The following is a 20393-nucleotide window of genomic DNA, read 5'->3' as shown; positions in this document are numbered from 1 at the left end:
CCGTTGTGTCCAATAAATTAAAGGTCTCATATAAAGCCAGCTCTTTTATGAAAACGTAGAACATGTCTAAAAAGATCCAAAGAACCATTTACTATTGTATTTGGATTTTTATTCTCAGGCACTCAGGCATGCCCATTGTGCTTAAAACCTAGGAGGGGAAGTATGGATGGCAAGAAAGGTAATGATATAATGTCAAGTCCGCTTGAAACTTCATGAAACTCTTTGTTAAATAACGCCTTAATGAAATAATTTGGCGAAAGCCGACAAAGCAGGGAAAATGCCTAGTATTACCATTCTTCTCCAGGCAGGGAACACATGTTATCTTGCCAACGGTACTTATGGTAGTCATATGCTGGGTCCATGGACCGCGTTCCTTCCATTTGGGCGTGATAAGTAGTCTTGCTATCGCTGTGTTTGGATTTTTCAAGAAGCATTTAATTGTTTTGAAGGTGTTAAATCTTTACGATCCCTGTGCATCTTGTTCACGAGATCCCTGATCTACCTGACTGTTCAGATAAAACCTGAACCGGCCATAGACTCTGGTGCCATAGAATGCGTCGTAGAACTACACTTCGCCACTTCCAGGCACCGACATAAATTCGAATTGTTTATCTTCGCAATAGATTTTAGATTTTACTTGCATTCCGGGACAATCTTGGAGAAGGTATGACCCAGGTTCGATTACTTGTCTGAGCAACATAAAACAAATAAACGAGTTTTTCTAATAATGGTCTCCCCACGGCAAGCAATGACCAACCTCAAAGTGTATTTCTGCCATGGAAAAGCATGGGCTTGTTCGAGCTGCAATCACAACCGCAGTGTTGCGCGAATTATTAAAGTATCGCGTTCTGTGTGAATTTCTAGCAATGTAATATTAGTTGGGCAGTTGCAACAATGTTGCCATTTTTCATCAGTACGGCAGTAATACCGCTTTTATTACGTGCCTCGAACAGGCCCCATCTCAGGAAATCACTTGGCGTTCAGCGTCAATTTAAAACTGTATTTCAATCCATTAGTGTTAGAACAATAAGGCGCACACCATATATTGAAGACGAAGTTTTCGACCAAACACTTAAAAATCTGAGTGCTATAAATATTTGTTTATTATTTAAGAGCATTTTCAATGCTTTTAGTTAGTTTGTAGTTAGTTTCGCTATAGTTTGATGAGTTTGGTTATAAGTCTTCTACAAACTAATAGATGAAACTGCCACTTCCGGTTGTTATTTTATTTCAACAGAAAAACGTTGCCGTGCTTGGAAAACCAAAAAAATTGTTTCTTCTGGATTCAAGAGTTCTTTGAAAAATTCGCTGATCACTACAACATATGTATATTGCAACCACCAATGAACCTAATTACTCGCCACCTTTCCAAACATAAATCAGTTATGGATTTACTCGCTACATTGTTGCACATCAATGAGTAAAATGCATGTGGTATATTAGGACTGGTCACAAACAAATTTTTAACGCCAAGTCCACAGCTTGAAAGGTTTTCTCAACATAAAATCCCAACGTTTGTTTCCTTCACAACCTTTTTTTTTGCGCAAAAGTTTAAGACCACTAAAGATAAAATCAGTGAAACCCAACAAAGTCAAAAAGCAAAAAAAAAAACAAGGTCAAGAGGTTCGAGATAATGCTGATATTTGGGTAGCCATAATTATATATAATAATTAGTAAGTTCTCCATTGACATGAATCGTTGTAATGCTCAATTCTCTCATTGAATCAATAGATAAATTCATATTCATATAATGACCTAAGTGATGTGAGTTTTTTTTAGTTCAATTTTCGGACCAATTGAATTCAAGAAAATATCAATAAGGTGCACGCAAACAAGAGGGTAAAAATGAGAGCGCGACACCATGGAAAAACCAAGGTGTATTTAACAAGGTGTTGTTGGGGCGACAGCTGAGAATATGTGTTTGTTCTAATTCATACCAATGCCACTACGGATATCTGCGTATAATTTGTTATTGTAATTTTTTACTTATATACGGCTAACACCACCTACACTCTCACGTAACGCTTGTTTCTGGTAGTCCCCATCCGGGTCACGAAGTAAAGCATATAACACTCAACTCAATCGAATTTATTTTTAACTGACTAATGAGTAAATAAATTGAGGGCTGATATAAGTGCAGGAGTACTTTGAGATTTTGGTGGGAATTATTTCGTCATATTATTTTTAGAATTAATATCAGTAGGCATTTGCACCAATTGTTACGGCTCATAAGCCAAGTACTCATTGCATATATTTGGTAACCATTCCGTGATATAGATATTCTAGGAATTTAAAAGGAAAAGTACGTCAAACTCGCAAGGATTTCTGACTCGGTTTGCCGTACATGCTACAATATTACAAGAAGTAGTTTTGTATTTTGTGTTTTGTTGACATTTAATGAGTTATAGATGCATTGCATACATACAATCTTGCGCATATCTTAAAGATTGCTGTAATCCATATAAGTTCCTTGAAGCTTAAAACTCCATAACTCATGAAATGTCAACAAAGCTCAAGACTACTGAAGAAGTAATTATGTGGCCTCCACTGTATATATGAAAATATATAAAACCTTGTTGGTCAGAAGTACCTCCTTCGATTATCAAATTTAATTATCCCTAGTTATACCCCACTAGGCATATCTATCGTTTTTATAAAATTAAATATTTTAACAGATTACGATTTTTACCCTCTGAAGTGTAACAATTTTTCAATGATAAATCTCTATTCGGAGTTCGGCCATAAATAAAAAGAAAATATCAGGCACAGCTGATTTGGCCGTCTTTTTGGCCTTATTGTTTTGTATGAGTTTCGACCCGATCTAATGTTCCTATGTACATATGTACATGCATATGTATTTACATATACATTCATATATGGGCATGAATCTTTCCCATAAGCACATTTTAAGTCGGTTTAGTTTTTCTTCCTCTAACTTTTTGTGCTTCATACAAGTTTCGCAGCATCCATTTACGGGGCATGCCTACATACGAACAGCTGTTCGGTCAGTCTACCTAAAAAAGGGCAAAACTATTTTACACAGCTTCACTCTTCTAGTCAGCTTAATTTGGCAATTCGCTAAGCATTCTTGTTGACTTCGTTTCGTATCTACATGCTGCACATTTCCTCGTGTCAACCACCTTTAGACGTTTACTTTCTGGTTTTGTTTCTTGTTGTCGCTCACACAATTTGTGTTTGAAGTTTGGTCTGTGAACTTGTCTTTGTTGATGATTGGCCGTTTGAATTGGCATTTGCTGTTAGTAACGTCAAAATATAATATGGTCTATGCTGTTAAACTTAATTACGGGAAATACTTTTGTGCATGCATATGTATGTACATATGTATGTATGTATGAATGTGTGCTCGTCTTAAGCAGGGATCACACGATTTGTACTTTTGTACATTTTGACAGCAACAGAGTAGGCTTTTTTCATTGAGCTGAACTTATTTCTAGACAACACCACTATGTGGGCATCAAAATTTAAAAATGTGTACAAATGTACAAAACGTGTGGTCCCTGCCTTAGTGTCGAATGGTTATTTTACATTTAGTTATGACTGTACCATTTATATGTACGTCATATTAACAGGTACTGCATCTTTATATCGGAAATATGTATCTTAAAACCTAGAACCAATTTAATAATAATAAAACGAATCCTACAGCAATGGCTCCATCGCAACATATTGTTGGCCAGTGTATTCAATGTTAACTCCAAAATCGACTAAGATAGAAGGCTCTTATTCATTACACTAAGGCTCAATATGAGATGAGCTATTTATTTATTAACAACTCTTTCCCTTTGGTCTTACCCAATCTCTCCCAGCTTTCTCTGTCCACTGTTAGTTGAGCTTGACCACAATTGATTCACAGATAAATTGCTTCAGAGAAGACAAAAACAGTTTTCTGCAGTATGCATCCATTGGAATATTTTGCACAACACTAGCCAGCTTTCCTTTCTAATTTTGCACTGCCTGACCTTTTATTGAAAGTAAGCACTAAGAATTGGTCTTCGATTTGCAATACATTCGAATTCTTATTCTCACATGAACATTCATACATGCATACATATGTAAGTATATGGGGCGTTCCATACCAAAATGGACGGCGATGGATGAAAAAATTTGTATGTGAAAAATTTTTCAAGAATAAAAAATTAAAAAAAAAATATTTCTTTTCATAGAGAATTTTGATGTGTGTATATGTGATTTTGTTTAATTTTTTTCTCGCCCCGTTCTCGAGATATTTGGAAAACTATTAAATCGATTTGTTTTTGTTTTTGTAATGTAAAGTATTTAAAAATGTATTAATCAAGCTCAGATTTCATATTTATATATTATTTATGTTTATCCATCAACCCTAAAGTGTGAACCCCGTCCATTTTGGGATGGAATGCCCCATATATGTATGTACATGTGTACATGTGTGCATGTATGTACTGATAAACGACTTTTCGTTCTTAATTTGCTAATTACTTCGACCGCGTCAAGTGCATTGATCTTATTTATTTTCGCGTTTTGGTTTTTGTTTAATTTTTTCTGGCTTTCATTGTTATCGTTGTTTGTTATGTTAACGTGCTGCTGCTTTCGGTGCTATATTGCAAGTACCATTCGAGCATTCTATGGATTTTGCACTTGTTACACTTTTCTGTGATTTTTTTGATTTTATTGTTATTTTAGGTGCATTTTTTATTGTACGTTGTTTTTTGCTGCTGTTTACGAGTTTGCTAAAAATTAAACTGAATTGAATTTGATCTCTCATTATTTTATGGACTTTTGTATTGATCTTAAGCTCGCTTTAATTTGCATTGCTCCATTGCGCACTTCTGTGGTTATTTTTATTGCTAATAAATTTGTACTTTAATTTTGTGGTTGCCAATGTGGTAAATTTTTGTAAATAAATATGTGAGTACATACATACATACATTATCGCCGAAAGGCAAAAAAGCTACAAGTAACAACGATTTTTTGTTTTATAAACGATGCGGGTACTTATAATTCGATGGAGTGCACTTAATCAATCAAAAAGTGAATTTTGGATTTTAAGTTAGTTACGGCTTTTTGTATTTCAGCGACGATGTGTGATACGCCCTTTCCATACTATACTAACGATATAATGATGCTAATGAGTGCCAGCGTATTTAGATTGTTTTCACTTATTTGTTTTTACAAAAATATCCGTTTTGAAAGATTGTACGTACAAAAATATACATATGTAAATCGCAGCAAAAACACGATTACCACAGAAATTAAAATGGAATCGAATTAGGCGATGGGAATCGCTTACCCTTTCGCTTCAAGAAGGCATTATTTTACCATGGGCATGTCATTGGCCGTAAGCCTAGGGCTGCCAGACGTGCCGGTTGTCCCGGACATGTCCCGGTCCAACCTTAAAATGTCCCGGTTTTCGATTTTATTGCACAAATTTTGAATAAAAATGACTAAACTGAGAGAAAAAACGCGTTGTAATATTAAGAAAAATTTTATAAATTTACTGGGGGAAATAACGCAAAGTAAACATGAATATTTTTTATTTGATTATCGTTTTAAAAATTTTCGTATTTAAAAACAATACTTTCATACCACTCACACGTGGTGTTGAATCAAACTGAACATTTGAATGCACATTTACATGTCTGGCTGTAGCACATGTCTGGAGTGCACGAAGATCCTTGCCACAAATTGCTAATTTCCAGAGCGTCAGGGTTCAAATCCCATTACAGGCAGCATGAATTTAAATTTTATTTTTTTTTAACTTAATTATGAAAAAGCATCCGTTAAGTGCAAAGCGCTTCATTTTAATATTGGCGTATTTGAATTGAATATTTCTATACTAAATACTAAAATTTGTATACATACTTAAATTTATTACGAGTTGGGTTGGTGCTCTTTCATATGCAATTTTTTTTTTAATTTAGCACGTTTTGCACAAGCAATAGTTGATGATTAATATAAGTATGTACCTAAATACTTTAAAATGACATGCACAGAGTTTTACAATTGTATTAAGCAAAAGCCAGAAGTTTTTAAACAAGTTCACAGCAACGAAACAAATTACTGATAATGTTACCTTGTATTTTTTTTTTTCTTTGATTACTTATAAGTACCGTGCCGTACAAAATTATTGATTCGGGGACTCTTTCATCTGATCACAAATTTTGAAAATGTAGATTTTTAGCCAATTAGTAAAGTGAAAGTATGAAGTTACCAGAAAATTTCGTTGATTTTTTGCAATTATTTATTTTTCCTGACCGTGTCTTCCACATACAAAAAAATGTGGAACATAGTTTGTATGGAAGAAACTCTCAGTAAAAATAATACCAAAAATCAACTAAATTTTTATGGGCTGCAAAACTGTAAATTTCGTTTCAAAACTTTTATAAAAAAGTCTAAAGAGAAATGTTCCGAATTTGTATGCAAATTTATTGCATTTTCCCGAGTTTTCCACAAAGTTTAGAAATTCTTTTTTTATATTTTCTGATGTATTTAGTATAAACTGTATTTTTTAAGGAACAAAAAAGGTACATGCATTGTGAAAAATTCTCTGTGCTTTAGTTGTGATAAATTGTTTCGTTTTGCTAGTGTACGTTGTAATGATCTCATGATCGCATGTTTTTATGTTTTTGTTTTTGTTTGTCAAAATTAAATTTTACACTCCTTTCGTACGTAATTTTTGTCGAAATGAAAGGGAAGGAGCGAGAGGCCTCTCCCTTATTCCTGATAATATCAACGTTTCAGACGTTCCATATTTAAATTGGGCTCCACTTGTATCAACTTACGTCGAGTGCACTTTAGTACATTCAAGGCTTTTCTTCGCGAAAATCTAATGAAAATGCTGCCAGAAAACTTCAAAATGCATCTTGTGGTTCATATGTTACTACAACTATAGCGATTAAAGTTTTGTTGAGTTAAGAAACTCGAAAGGATAAAATAGTCAAAGATTCAAAGTAACAAATTTTTCATTAATGAAACTAGTTCATAGTTTTTCTCTTTTACTTGTAATATAAAAATTTCTAAAATAAATGTATTTTTTGATTGTTCTTTGTATTTTCGGTATTTTTAGTGCCTTATTTTGGTTTTTTTTTGCAATACCTAGTGCCTTTTCCTGCCTTTTTCGCTATTTTATTTTGCCTTTTTTATAGGTTTTTAGGTCCTAAAAATCTGTTGCCTGCTTATGAATATTAAATTGAAAACATAAAATACAGATTGTCTTAAAAGAATAATATTAATTAAAATTTGTACAATACAAAAATTGCAAAATTTTATAGTTTTTATACAAAGTTTAAAATCTGAATTTATATGGTGTTTGTTGTATAGCCAGCTAGGCTTTTATAAAAAAATAATAAACATTAAATAAACAAAAGACAAATAGCCAAAACTGGTCAAAATATCGCACTCCTATTATTTTGTGGACAACTGTATATATTTATTATTTCTGCAATGTCATTTTGTACAATTGTCATGTCCAGGGAACGCATTTTTAGGATAAAAAAGACAAAATAAAATAACGAAATAAGCAGCAAAAGGCACCAGAAATCGCAAAAAAGGCAAAAGAAGGCACTAAAAAAGGCAAAAACTGAAAAATAATCAAAAAATACATTTTGTTTAGAAATGTTTATTTTACAAGTATAAAGAGGAAAACTATGAACTAATTTCATTATTTAAAATATTTCTACTTTGAATCTTTGACTGCTTTCGAGTTTTTAACTCACAAAACTTTAATCACTATAGTTGTAGTAACATTGAACCACAAGATGCATTTTGAAGTTTTCTGGCAGCATTTTCATTAGATTTTCGCGAAGAAAAGCCTTGAATGTACTAAACGTGCACTCGACGTGAGTTGATACAGGTGGCGCCCATGGAACGTTTAAAACTTTCATATTATCAGGAATAAGGGCCTATTCCTTGCCCTTTACAATTAAAGGGAGAAAATGCAAAAAAAACCAAATATCTTAAAAAAGGCAAAAACGAGGCAACATCGACTGTGTATATGCATATGGAGTCAGGGAAAGCTAAATCGTGGACATTCTTAATCGAATATACTCTATCTCTTTTGCAGAACACAGGGCAATTTCCATAAAATCCGTTCCCTAGTCATGTCCATTCATCCAAGGCCACGTTATTTCGGCTAGCCTTGGGTGAAGAAAACTTCGTAGAAAGTTTCTTTGTTTATAAAGTTGCATACAAATGATGTATTGTGGTTTACTAATTATAGAGTCCGAGGTACAGAAATCATGGGACTCGCTAAAAAATCGTCCACCATATAAAAGCCATCTGAAGGTTCTAAATTTGCTGATGGGAGATGGTCAGATGTTCATTCATAGTTAAGATAATGGATGTGCTGATTAGTAGTCCTATTTTGCATCAAAAGATTAATTTCAATGTTCCATTTTGACATTTTAAGCTACCAGTGATGGACTTTGAAAATTTAAAATTGTGCCGAATTCAGGAATAAATAACGCACTTGAAAATTGTGACAAAATATTCCGTAAATTTGCCCCACACCAGAGATCAAAAGTAAAGTTTTTGTTATTAGAATCTTTGTTAACACTTTCTATCTTATGCTGAATTTGTACTAGGCACTAAATGGCAAAAATTGTATTGACAAAGTTGGGCATTAAAAAATGTTCTTATTTTCGATATTCTTCAGTTCTGGGGGTTGACAGCAGGAAAATTCCAAAAAGTTGATTTTGCTGTGTATTTTTGGAAAACCCTACAAAGTTACGTAACAGTTTTCCAATAAAACTATTTCAGGTTTAACAAAACAAACTAATATTTTATATGTAAATTTTTTATTTTCATTTCAGTTTTGAATCATTGAATACCAAACCTTGGATTCCAACGTTTTTCATATCAATATGCTCAACGGCATTGAAGCTGTCATCATAACAAAATGAAAAAAATTACTTATTCAAAAACTAATATTTCAACCACCATGGGTCATTTTAATCCGAATGAAACGGATAAAGATTAAGAAAAAATCCTTAAGAAAAGAAGGTTGGTTGGGGGGAAAAAATAAATAAAGAAAATAAAAATGAGCGCTGACGGCCTCACTTGCGATTGCACAGTAATGCAGCGATTACAACACCAATGTCAAAATGGACAAAAGCAAAGCCAGCTACGACCAAAGCGATCGCAGTGGCGCGCAACGGAAGTGAGCACCGTGACCACTAACAAAAATAAGAGCAAAACAAAGAGCAGCAGAAACAGCAGTAGTAGCGACACGAGCTGCAGCAACATTAATTGGCACGCGAAAATTGCAAAGCAATGGCAAAGGAGCAAAAAGTCAATGACTGTGCAAATGGAACATGAAAATAACAGTACTCGCACTAATTATTACAATTTCAATAATATCAATCGATTACTAATTGCCACTGTCGTACTGTTGATAACACTGGCAGCAACAACAACAACAACCACTACTACAACTGCTACAATTATGATAACAGCTGTGTCAACAAAGACTGCAACAGCAACATTAAACGGCCTATTGACAACTGCTGTACCAGCGGTAGCGCTCTCTTTCGCATTCGCGCCCATCTCACTAATTGGTCATATGACTTTGGCGACAGCAGCAGCAGTGCCCATCTCGTCGCCTCTATCCTCGTTACAACAGGAACGTCAATTCCAACAACAACAATTGTTTGCGATGCTGACGAAAAATCGTCAAGGTAACGCTGCCGAAGTGATTGCTGCTGATGGTGGCACGGACGTGGGCGGTGCCGTAGAAGGAGTGGCAGCCTCAGCGATGGCTGCTGGATTTGTTCCAAAGCATTTATTAGACTTGGATGCGGCCGCTCCAGTGGCGGCAGATGCAGATGCAGATACTTCATTGGAGACAGCTGGTTTTGTGGCCGATGATGGTCAGCGGTATGAAAAGGCGGTGAAAGCGTTAGCTGCCGCCGTTAATAGCAAAGCCGGTGGAAATAGTAACGATAGCAATGGCAGCGGTGGCGGCGGCCGACTGTTTGGTGTGGGCACATCAACGGATTGTCCAAAGGAATGCAAATGCTTGGATGCGTACTTCGATTGTGGTGATAAACTTTTGGATCGTGTCCCCATATTGCCCGGCTACGTGCAAACGCTGTAAGTGCAAAACTATTTACATACTTACATATGTATATGTATTAATTTTTAATTGGAATTATACATTCAGTCAATAAAGGTTAGGTACAGCGAATTTTTCACAATACGGGCAACTATTTTTTAAATATTTTATTTTTCGCTAATTTTTTATAAAAATATGGTTAATTCTACAACAAAAACCCCAAAAAACAGAGTTCCAAAATAATTCCAAGAAAATTCTGCAAATTTTCATCGAAATATTGCACTTTTTATTTACACTCTTTAGAAAAAAGTTGAGTACGCAGTTTTTTAGAATACCTTCAGCTTTCAGCTCCATATCAAAAAAGTTCTGACAAGTAAATATTTTTGATCAAAATCTCCGCGATTCACTTAAAATAATGCGTAGTTTTAGAAATAATAAGCACTTATGCGTTAAAAAATTTTTATTTTTTCTTTTTCCAGTTAGAGTGGCTGTTTGTTAGTAATTAGACAAGATATGATGTCAAAATGACACATCAATATTTTTTTCGAATGACCTACTACGGTACCACTGTGCGCTGGTGAGAATTGCTTTCTTCCGTCTAGTGCCCCCTTGTCGAGCTGCCAGACACAAAGGTAACGCTCGATCTAAGCAGTCAATGTCTAGTGATTCTGAACAGCTTCCGTCTAATAAACTGTCGAATTACTACTTAGAATTCCCATACAGTCCCTAATATAAAATGTAAGACTTGACCTTTTCATAGAGCCTTTCTAAGAATTCTTGGCAGCAACAGCTGGGCACTGCTAAAAAATATCTTAGTTAGGGAAATCTAGCCAGGCTCTAGGCGGAATCAGGGCTTTGGCTAGAGAATTTCCGGCCGGGATGTTACTCCAACTTATGCAGTCAATCATTTAATAGCCTTCCATCTGCTTCAGCTAATTATGCCAAATATTTAATGCCTCAAAATGCAGTTTAAGTAGATGTGCTGCCCAAATGGATAAATACGAGAAAGGCCATGTACGAAAAATCAAAGTAAAAATATTGCGGATGTAAACAACAATTTTGCGTATAAACAACGGGCAATTGTATTTTGCTAATTACTATAATGAATAGTTATTTTTACGATTTATTTAATTTATATGAGTAACCATGACATACACAATAATAATATTCAAATATTCTAAATTTATAAACATTTGTTTCTTTGCAGCGATCTGGTTGGTAATAAACTGAATAATACAAGTGTGCTGCAGATAATGAATCTAACGGAATTAATAAAACTGTAAGCACATAAGCAATAGAACTAAAACTCTTCTAAGCATGATACTATTGTATGATAAATGACTTTGCTTAGAAAGCCTTAAAACGAATGCAATAGCAGCACATACATACATACATGCATATGTAGCAACTATACAATAGTCACGTATTTGACTTTATTAAATTAATTTCTTTCATGAATCGTACAATGTATCTTGTGTTAGGATTAATGCAATTATTCTATCTATTTGCTTCCTTTCTCCGTCCATACCTCTTCGCCATCTCTTTTTATGCCACTAATTCAAGATCACTTTGCTGATGTTTTTTCTTCTTCTCTTACAGCACGCTAAAACGCAACCAACTGGAAAGTGTTCCCGTATTCAGTGAGCTCAGCGCTTTAAAGCAGCTCAATTTAGCTAATAATCGTATACAACGTATTAGTAGCGCGGCATTGGAAGCCTTACCGAAGCTGAAATCGTTAGATTTGTCCAGAAATTTTTTACACGCTATAGAGTCCAGTTATTTTCCGCCAAACAACCGTTTGGCGCATCTGTAAGTGCCAATTGATTTATCTACATTGCATTTTAACGCTCTATTACATTTGCGTGCTTTATTATTTACATACATGCATACTTTATACATATGTAGATATTATACATAGTACATATATTGGCATACTCTTCGAAAGCATAGTTAGTTATTGTACACTTGATTCGATATACAAAGACGACAAAATTAATACATATTTTACCAGAAACCAGAGTACACTTTTCCAAAGGTCTTCGACGCACAGCCTAAGATGTGGCACATCTTGTTGCCTTTAATTCTGTAATTCGAAAACTTTTTATTGAAGATAGATTATTGCAATTTTGCTCTAGATGCGCATATAACGGCAATTTTCTAAAATGGAAAAGCCGAGGTATTTCATTAACTACAAAAGCTAAAATATGATTTATAATCGCCTTATAGCAAAGAGTTATATACCTATAAAGTTTTTGGTAATGGGCGCAGTTCCGCTTATTTATGGTTGTTTTTTTTTTCATGGCTGAATCCAAATCCAAATCATAACTTCTCTGGTGATTCAGGTTTCTAAAAGTGCAAATAACACGGAAACAGCAGGTTTGTCTAGCGCTATCTCCTAGCGCTGCGGATTTCCACTAACCGGCCGTTCGCTTTGTATTTTGTGATGAGCAGGGTCTCCTTTTCGGCTCGCCTACTGGTGTTGGCTAGAGACTTGAGGACTTTGTGTTCTTAGCTTGTATTTTGTTACTGGTTCCTGAAGAGTAAGCTAAAAAGTACAAGAGAGAGACTACCAGCACTTTAGGATGGGTGACTATCGGTATTTTGGCGCCATCGTTGTACATAGTTCAAGCCTGATATCTTTAATCCACGGAGTGAAAATTGTGGCTGTAGATTTCTCGGATTAGAAAAGATACAGGAGATAGTCAGTGATTTTGCCTCAAAGGCTGTTGAAGTTCGGGCGTGTTATCTTGATCGTGCAATCATCAGCGTAGCTGACCAAGTTATCTCCAGCTGGCGGCGGAGGGAGTTTTGCCATGTAGAAATAAAACAGTGTCGGGAGAGTATGTGGTATTGATTGATCCCCTGTTTAATTCTTCGTGGCAATGAAAGGGTGGTTGGCGTTACGGAAATCAACTGATGATTGACGTCCACGCAGATAGCTGGTTATCCATCACTTCTTTCTAACTGGAAGGGACGAGTTCATGATGTCTTGGCGCTAAGAAAATTCCATCGCTTGTCTGTGTAATGCTGACTTTATGCTGTGGGTGGTGTTCTGCATATTCCGGAATCCTTGCTGGTGTTCTGCTACTTTAAAGTGCTTTGTTTTTTTGGCACTAGCGATGGGTTTTCCCCACATGTTTGGACTTCTGCAACCGAAACCATCATACATATTAACATCGTCTATTCGTTCTGCACCTCCGTGATAAGTTCGAGTTGTCTAGTATTATTAAATTCATCCTTGATTCGAATTGTGATAACTCCACACTGAAGTGGACGAGCCTCCGGATAACCGCAGACTGTGGCAAAGAGGCATGCATGCAGCGGGACAGTGGCAGAGATAATGTTCAATGCTCTCCACTTCTTCCTTGTCTCTGCAACTGCGACACAAATCGTAGGTGGGGTGTCCTAACCCTTTTCAGTGCGTGCTCATCAGGTAGTGTCCGATGATTACTCCGACTACTAATCTGAAAGAAGAGCGGTGCAGCCAAGTGAGAGCTAGGGATCGCGTTACATCAATGTTTGTAGTATGGCAGGTGGTTTCTAGAGCCCACCTGGTATTTACATCTTCGATGAGTTCGGCCTTTAGTCCGTGTTTGCAGGAGGTTAGAGGTATCCCCGTATTTTGAGCAGAATTGACTTCAGATATTTCCGTCCCTCTCCTTGCCAGCTCGTCCGCTATGCAGCTTTCAGGAATGTCCCTGGCTCCAGGGACCCATACGACAGCCGAGGAGCATTTTGATGCCAGCAGGTTGAGAAACTTTCTGCATTCTATGGCTGCTTTGGACGTTATTCCTTTAGATTTTAGGGATTTGAAAGCAACCTGGCTGTCAGAGTAAATAGCGAAATGCTATACTGAAGTGCCGGAGGTTATGAGCCACCGAGCGGCCTCCATTTTGGCGTTTAGCTCTGCTTGAAAAACGCTACAATGGTCCGGTAGGCGAGAACTGAGGTTTAGTGCGAGCTCACCAAAGTAAATCTCGCTACCCACTGTATCGTTGAGCTTGGAAACATCTGTATATACAGCCGTCGACCCTGGATTTAAGTCTATGGCACCTTCCCATTCGTTCCTCTCTGGGTCTCGTATGAAGAATTCGCTGTCTAAAAAGAGTAGAGAAGTGGTATAATCTAGCTCTCGTAGATTATTCCGTAGAGTTTCAAAGACTTTTGCTTGCCCAAGTCTGAGGTTTCTTCTCGGCTGGATCGTATTTAACCTCGCAGACGGCCTGAAATTTGCCGTAGAGATCCACAGGTGGAAGATTTAAGATTATTTCCAGAGATTTGGTGTGTTTCTATTTTCATCTGACACACAGATAGAATCATCTGAGTTTAGTTTATTTCGTTTTCAAAGAACGTATTTTTAAATAGTTAAATAAAGACTGTGGATTTGAAATACATACGCAATTACATATGTATTGAAAAAGTCACATTTACAGATGCAAATACATGTCGTGTAAGAACACCTTTACAATTATTATTTTATTATTGTTTTGTGTATCATATACATACATATTTACATAATTTTGAATTTCTTTTACAGCATACTCAACTCAAATGAAATTGGTACTATTGATGAAGACGCCTTTCAGCACTTAGGCGATTTATTGGACTTGGAATTGAACAACAATCGCCTAATGACATTGCCGGCAGGGGTTTTTCGTACTTTACACAAATTGCGGAAACTGTACGTAAACTTAAAATGGGAACTACCATTTCAAATCTAATTCCTACTTTTACGGTTTTACAATTTTTTTCTGATTTCTATACCCTCACAGCTCGTTAAATAACAATCAGCTTGAAATCAATTGGTCAACATTTCGCGGTTTGCCATCAATTCAAAAGCTCTTTCTCAAATCCAATAACATACGCGCTCTGCAAGATGGCGTTTTCTATGTAATGCACGCCATCGAAACGATTGAATTGGACCATAATGGCATCACATCGCTTAGCCGTCAGGGGCTCTTCAATCTCACAAAATTGCATCACTTGAGCTTATCAAATAATTCCATCTCGCGCATTGAGCCAGACACTTGGGAATTCACGCAGTCACTAATTTCGCTCGATTTGTCACACAACAACATCAGCGAATTCAAGCCGCAGCACTTGGATTGTCTTAAACGTTTGCGACACCTGAATTTGGGTCACAACAAAATCCAATATCTGGCAGAGAACACATTTGATTGTGTGAAAAATTTAGAGGATTTGAATTTGCGTCGCAACAAACTCGCCTGGATCATTGAGGATCAGGGCGCTACGCCTGCGTTTAAAGCATTACGCAAGCTAAAAAAGTTGGACTTGTATGGCAATAACTTGAAGCAGATCATGAGCAAATCGCTTAGCGGCCTCGGAAATTTAGAGTCCCTCAACTTGGGTGGCAATGCATTGGCCACCATACAGTCGGGCGCCTTCGACCACATGCCACATCTGCAGAAGTTAAGCTTTAAATCTTTGAATTTTATCTGCGACTGTGAGTTACTCTGGTTCCAACGTTGGCTGCGTCACAATGAACAATCGACCATCGGCACGCAAGTGCAAACGGAAAATGCGGTGTGCGGCTATCCGGAGGCGTTGTTCGATCGTCATCTTCTGACGTTGAACGCCAACGAGTTGGAGTGTGGTAAGTGTGGGGCCTAAAATATTTATTGCCATTTGAATTTATCGGTAAAAACAAAATTCTTTTTTCCACTTTTAGCCAACTCACCCAAACCCACCATCGTACAAGAGCCATCTACTCAGCTCACTGTGAAGGGTGCGAATATCACAATGGAATGCATTGGAATTTCACCAACGGCAGCATCGTTGGCTGCCGCCGACGAGCTAAAGATTAAGTGGCGTCACGATAATCAAAATATACGCGAACGCGAGCGTGGCCACTTTTTCACACCGCATCACAGTGGCGCTGTAGCAAGCGGAGACAGTTACAGCACTACGGAAACCCGAATACGTCAAGATCACGCTACCAATCAGACTACCATAATTGGTTATTTGCGACTGTACAACGTCAGCTATGCGAATGCGGGACGCTATCAGTGTGTTATATCCAACGCCTTCGGCACGACGTATTCACAGAAATTTAAAATTTCAATTGGAAGTAAGTAGAATTAGAATATAGAAACTTTATCGATTACAATAACAACGTTAACATGATATCAATAAGAATGACAATAACGTCTATAAAAATTAACCACGACAAAAACATTGTTTTTATCATGAAATTGACTATATTAGAAATTTTAAGAACAAATAGTATAACTCGATTTTTTTAAGTGCTTGTCTTTCGGAAAATCTCATTCGATTCTTATTTTGGACATTTTAATTCCTACAGGTTCAGGAAAACTAAACACAGAGCTATTATTCTCCAAAACACTGATAATATAAAAAAAATATTATTGGTATCAACGCCTTTCTGATTTTAAACTTTCCATAACTCTAGTAAATTTTGATAGCTCCATAAATTTCGATATCTATCGACAAAGTTTGATATCTCTATACGGTGAAATTCGATAAATAATGATAACTCGATAAACTGATATGACCCTAGAAATTTCGATACCTTGAGATACTTTGAAAATTTCAAAAACATCGATGGGTTGAAAGAACTCGATATATTACGATAACTCGATAAATGTCGCAATCTTATTCGTTTCGAAATCGGTCCAGTAGTAATATAGAAACACCCCAAAATAATCTACTTATTATTTCGTTTTCAGTACATCCAACCTTCCTGCAAATACCCTCAAACTTAACCATTGATTCAGGCGACACAGCGCGTTTAGTTTGTTCGGCCACTGGTGACCCAGTTCCGGAGATAGCCTTGCAAAAGTCCGGCGGAAGCGATTTTCCCGCCGCAACAGAGCGGCGACTTCAAGTCATACGCGAGGAGAATGCCTTTATAATTACCAATGCGAAGCCAATTGACACTGGCATTTACACATGCACAGCTGAAAGTGCGGCGGGTGAAATAAAAGTCAATGCCACATTGGTGGTAAATGGTAAGTTCAGGCGAAAAGAGTCACTCAAATCCTAAGCATTAATTTAATTTCCGCTTCCTCTCTTCCCAACAGACAAGCCTCAACCTAACATACCGGTTGTCAGAAAGGAAACTGTGGTGGGTGAATCGAGCGTATTGCAGTGTCTAAGTGACTTGGCTGCCGATATGAGTCAGCCGCATCGCGAGTGGTTCAAAGACAACAAGCCATTCCATTTAGGAACGCTCAGCGCCGATGCGGAGCGTTACTTCTTCACTTCCGATCATGAAATTTTGGTTATTGTGAACACAGAATCGGCTGATTCGGGCCATTATCGCTGCGAGATAAGCGACAATTCCAAAACGTATACAGTACAAACTGAGCTGATTGTTGTAAAGGAGGAACTGAGTCAGAATATGATATTTTTTGGTGTTGTCATCGTGGCCGCGCTCTGCGTACTCATTATAGCGCTAGTGGCGTTTGCGCTGATTCTGTACCAGCGACGCAAGGCGCTCAAACGACGTCGTGAAACGAGTCACAATGCCAACAGTATCAGCGGTGCACCCAGTGGTCTGCTTTCCGGCAGTGCGGGTCTAATTGGTGGTGGTGCACGCGTTGCTTCGACCAGCTCGCAACTTCTCAATGGCAGTCGCGGCAGCGCCCTGGATCAAACCCAACTCACCACCCTGAATCGCACGCTACTGCAAAAGATACCAAAAGACGCACAGCGAAAAAGACCACACAGTGTAGGGGATTTCGAAGCGAATGCCGCCAATTGTGAAAGTGCTGAAGGGGGCTTGCAGAATGCTGGTGATGAATACGACGCTGACAGACATCCGCAACACTTGATAATTACTCCGACACCCAACTACCAACAGCTGTTGCAACAGCATGTGGACAACGATGCTCAAGCAGATATAGAGCACTTCACATTGACGTATTTGAAACGCATTTCATTGCCGGACAGCGCAGGCGTTACTGGTGACCACGCACAGGACCACTTATCCAGCAAAGATTCCGGCACAGGCTCAGATACGGCGGTAAAACGAAGCATTGATGATTTCACAATGTCAGCGCTGCTGCCAACACCAACTGCTGGCGAAATGCAACAGTCGGGTGATAGCGCCACAACGCCGGTCAACGAGTCTACACCACAGGCGACGCGTCGTTACAATGGTGGTTACCGCCTCGCCGGTATAGAAAACTCTTATCCCACGGACGATGGCGGTGATATGGACGATGCGGATTTACTATATGCTGCAACGCATGCGCTAGGCGTATCTGAATGCGACGTAGAATTGCTAGATTTCGACCGACATAGAGCAGCTACTATGAGAGTAAACGACAAGGATCAGCACGTGGAGACTGAAATGGATCTAGAAGCCAATGCGGATGCGCTGGCAACTGAACGAACACACTTTTTACATAACAGCAATAACGACAACACAAGTGCGCGAATCAGTGGTGGTGTCGGTGGCGGCAGGCAACAACACTACGAACGTTTATCGACAACTTCAAAGCTACCCTATCCCAACAACTACAGCGACAATAGTTTTGATGGCGGCGGTAGTGGGGATGCTCGTTTAACCGCGCTCGGTGGTAATTGTAAAGCCACATTAAGTACAAACCCCAGGAGCAATGCAGCGCATGCGCAAACGGTTGATATTTAAGTACATTTATAAATGGGGCAATTCCTAAAAGTTGTGCACCCATTGCTGCTAAAGCATTAAGGGTGCATAGTAGCGAGTTTGGCGCAGGAGCAGCAAGTGTGTTTACAGCCAGTGATGAGTACACCAAATAAGACTGTAGTCCATTTATACAGACAGCGCGTATATACATATATAAAAAAAAAAAAAATGTCTACCAAAGTATCACATTGATACTACTGTATATTTATATACATATGTACATACATTCATCCAGGAGTGCATGTATGAATTGCAGAGAACCGATAAAAAAAGTGTCATAAAAATAGCGCCGCATTATATTGCGTTTAATAATAGTACAAATTTCTATGAAAAGTGAACAGTGACTGCTGCTTGATTCACTTCAATCGCAAAGTGCGACGGCAATGCTCCAGCCTAGAATTTGAGTTGTCGGCTAAACATGTACATCTAGGTGTGCAATTTACTAACAAATCTTACCAGTGTAAAACCAGGTGAGGAAAAGTTCTATACAGGCAGGGCTTAGTCGTGCCACTACAACGACCACAACAACAGCAGCATGCTCACTACATCACTATTAAATTCTAAGCACACTTCATTTGTTTTTGTTTATTTTTTCTTTATTTTACTTCTATGCTATTCTAATTGTATACGTAGATACATACATACATATTTTAAAAATATAATTAAGTTACAGCTAGAAACTGCATTGTGATATTATTTATTACGCTAATTTAAATAATTATTTAAATAAATTAATATGTATGACTATGACATCTGTCGAATGCGGCTATAGAAATTGAATTTTGCTATATTGTATAAAACGCTTGACGCTAATTTATATATGGAAAGAGTGTCGCGTATTTATGTATTTGTTAAGATTATTATACATACGTATGTAGACTATGTATTTTTTGTAAAGATACACATTTAAATACATACTTACATACAGCCACGTACATATATATGTATGTAGTATGTAGATTTCTAACTTAAGTTGAAAGTTATGCCAAACCACCTAATTAATTGCACGTATTGTAAACATTGCTTTAAGTAAACATATTTTTAAGTAAAAAGACTCATATACTACATGAGTATACTATACAAATATTTGTATGTATGTAAATACAGTTTTAATTTATAAAAATTAACTTACGCATGCTCATATACATATGTTTCACGTTTTTTAATTAGCTCTGCAAAACACAAATATTTTTGAAATAGACAGAAATGAAATTTTTAAAAACACATGACCTAAGACACCAAAAAACGAATACACCAGATCTGCTTTTCACACGATTTGGCAAGGGGGTCATAAAACTTGCGCAAAAGAAAATGTGTTCAAAGAAATTCTCTTGTTTGTTCCGATTCGAAAAAAAACCATTCTAAAAAGGAAAATCGTACAAGATAAGACCTATTTTTAGTAGCCGAAAGTAATCATTTTAAATTGTTCTGGTAAGAAGAAGACTATTGGAAGACTATTTTTTCTGTCATATTTAATCGGTATAATTTACATCAAATTTTGTTCGACTAAACTTGCGATCTTGTGGCCGCTTTGAACCTTGCATGAAAAATATTTTAACTGAAAATAGTGGTTATTTGATCGAAAAGTAGAAATTATATTTTAGCGGTTAAATTATGATTTTTGTTATGAGTTCCAATATTGTAAAGATAACAAAATATTACAAATCGTTAAAACTATTGATGGCATTATAT

At 37.1% G+C, this 20393-nt stretch overlaps 1 protein-coding gene across 4 annotated transcripts in view; it reads left to right on the top strand.

The window, feature by feature from the left end:
• lbk (leucine-rich repeats and immunoglobulin-like domains protein lambik) overlaps positions 1 to 19852 on the top strand; it is an 83959-nt gene extending 64107 nt beyond the window's left edge. For all 4 annotated transcript variants that reach the window (XM_017610271.1, XM_017610270.1, XM_017610268.1 and 1 more), the window contains exons 2-9: positions 8808 to 10086; positions 11256 to 11327; positions 11648 to 11857; positions 14586 to 14729; positions 14821 to 15662; positions 15738 to 16136; positions 16756 to 17037; positions 17110 to 19852. In XM_017610271.1, coding sequence (XP_017465760.1) covers positions 9035 to 10086; positions 11256 to 11327; positions 11648 to 11857; positions 14586 to 14729; positions 14821 to 15662; positions 15738 to 16136; positions 16756 to 17037; positions 17110 to 18683 — 4575 coding nt within the window. In that variant the 5' untranslated portion in view covers positions 8808 to 9034 and the 3' untranslated portion in view covers positions 18684 to 19852. The remainder of the gene's footprint in view (positions 1 to 8807; positions 10087 to 11255; positions 11328 to 11647; positions 11858 to 14585; positions 14730 to 14820; positions 15663 to 15737; positions 16137 to 16755; positions 17038 to 17109) is intronic.
• Positions 19853 to 20393: the final 541 nt, after the last annotated feature.

This window comes from Rhagoletis zephyria, unplaced genomic scaffold, assembly GCF_001687245.7.
Source record: "Rhagoletis zephyria isolate East Lansing unplaced genomic scaffold, Rhagoletis_zephyria_1.1 Rzeph_scaffold_00295, whole genome shotgun sequence".
NCBI classification, from domain to species: Eukaryota; Metazoa; Arthropoda; class Insecta; order Diptera; family Tephritidae; genus Rhagoletis; species Rhagoletis zephyria.
This window is presented reverse-complemented; position numbering and strand designations above follow the sequence as displayed.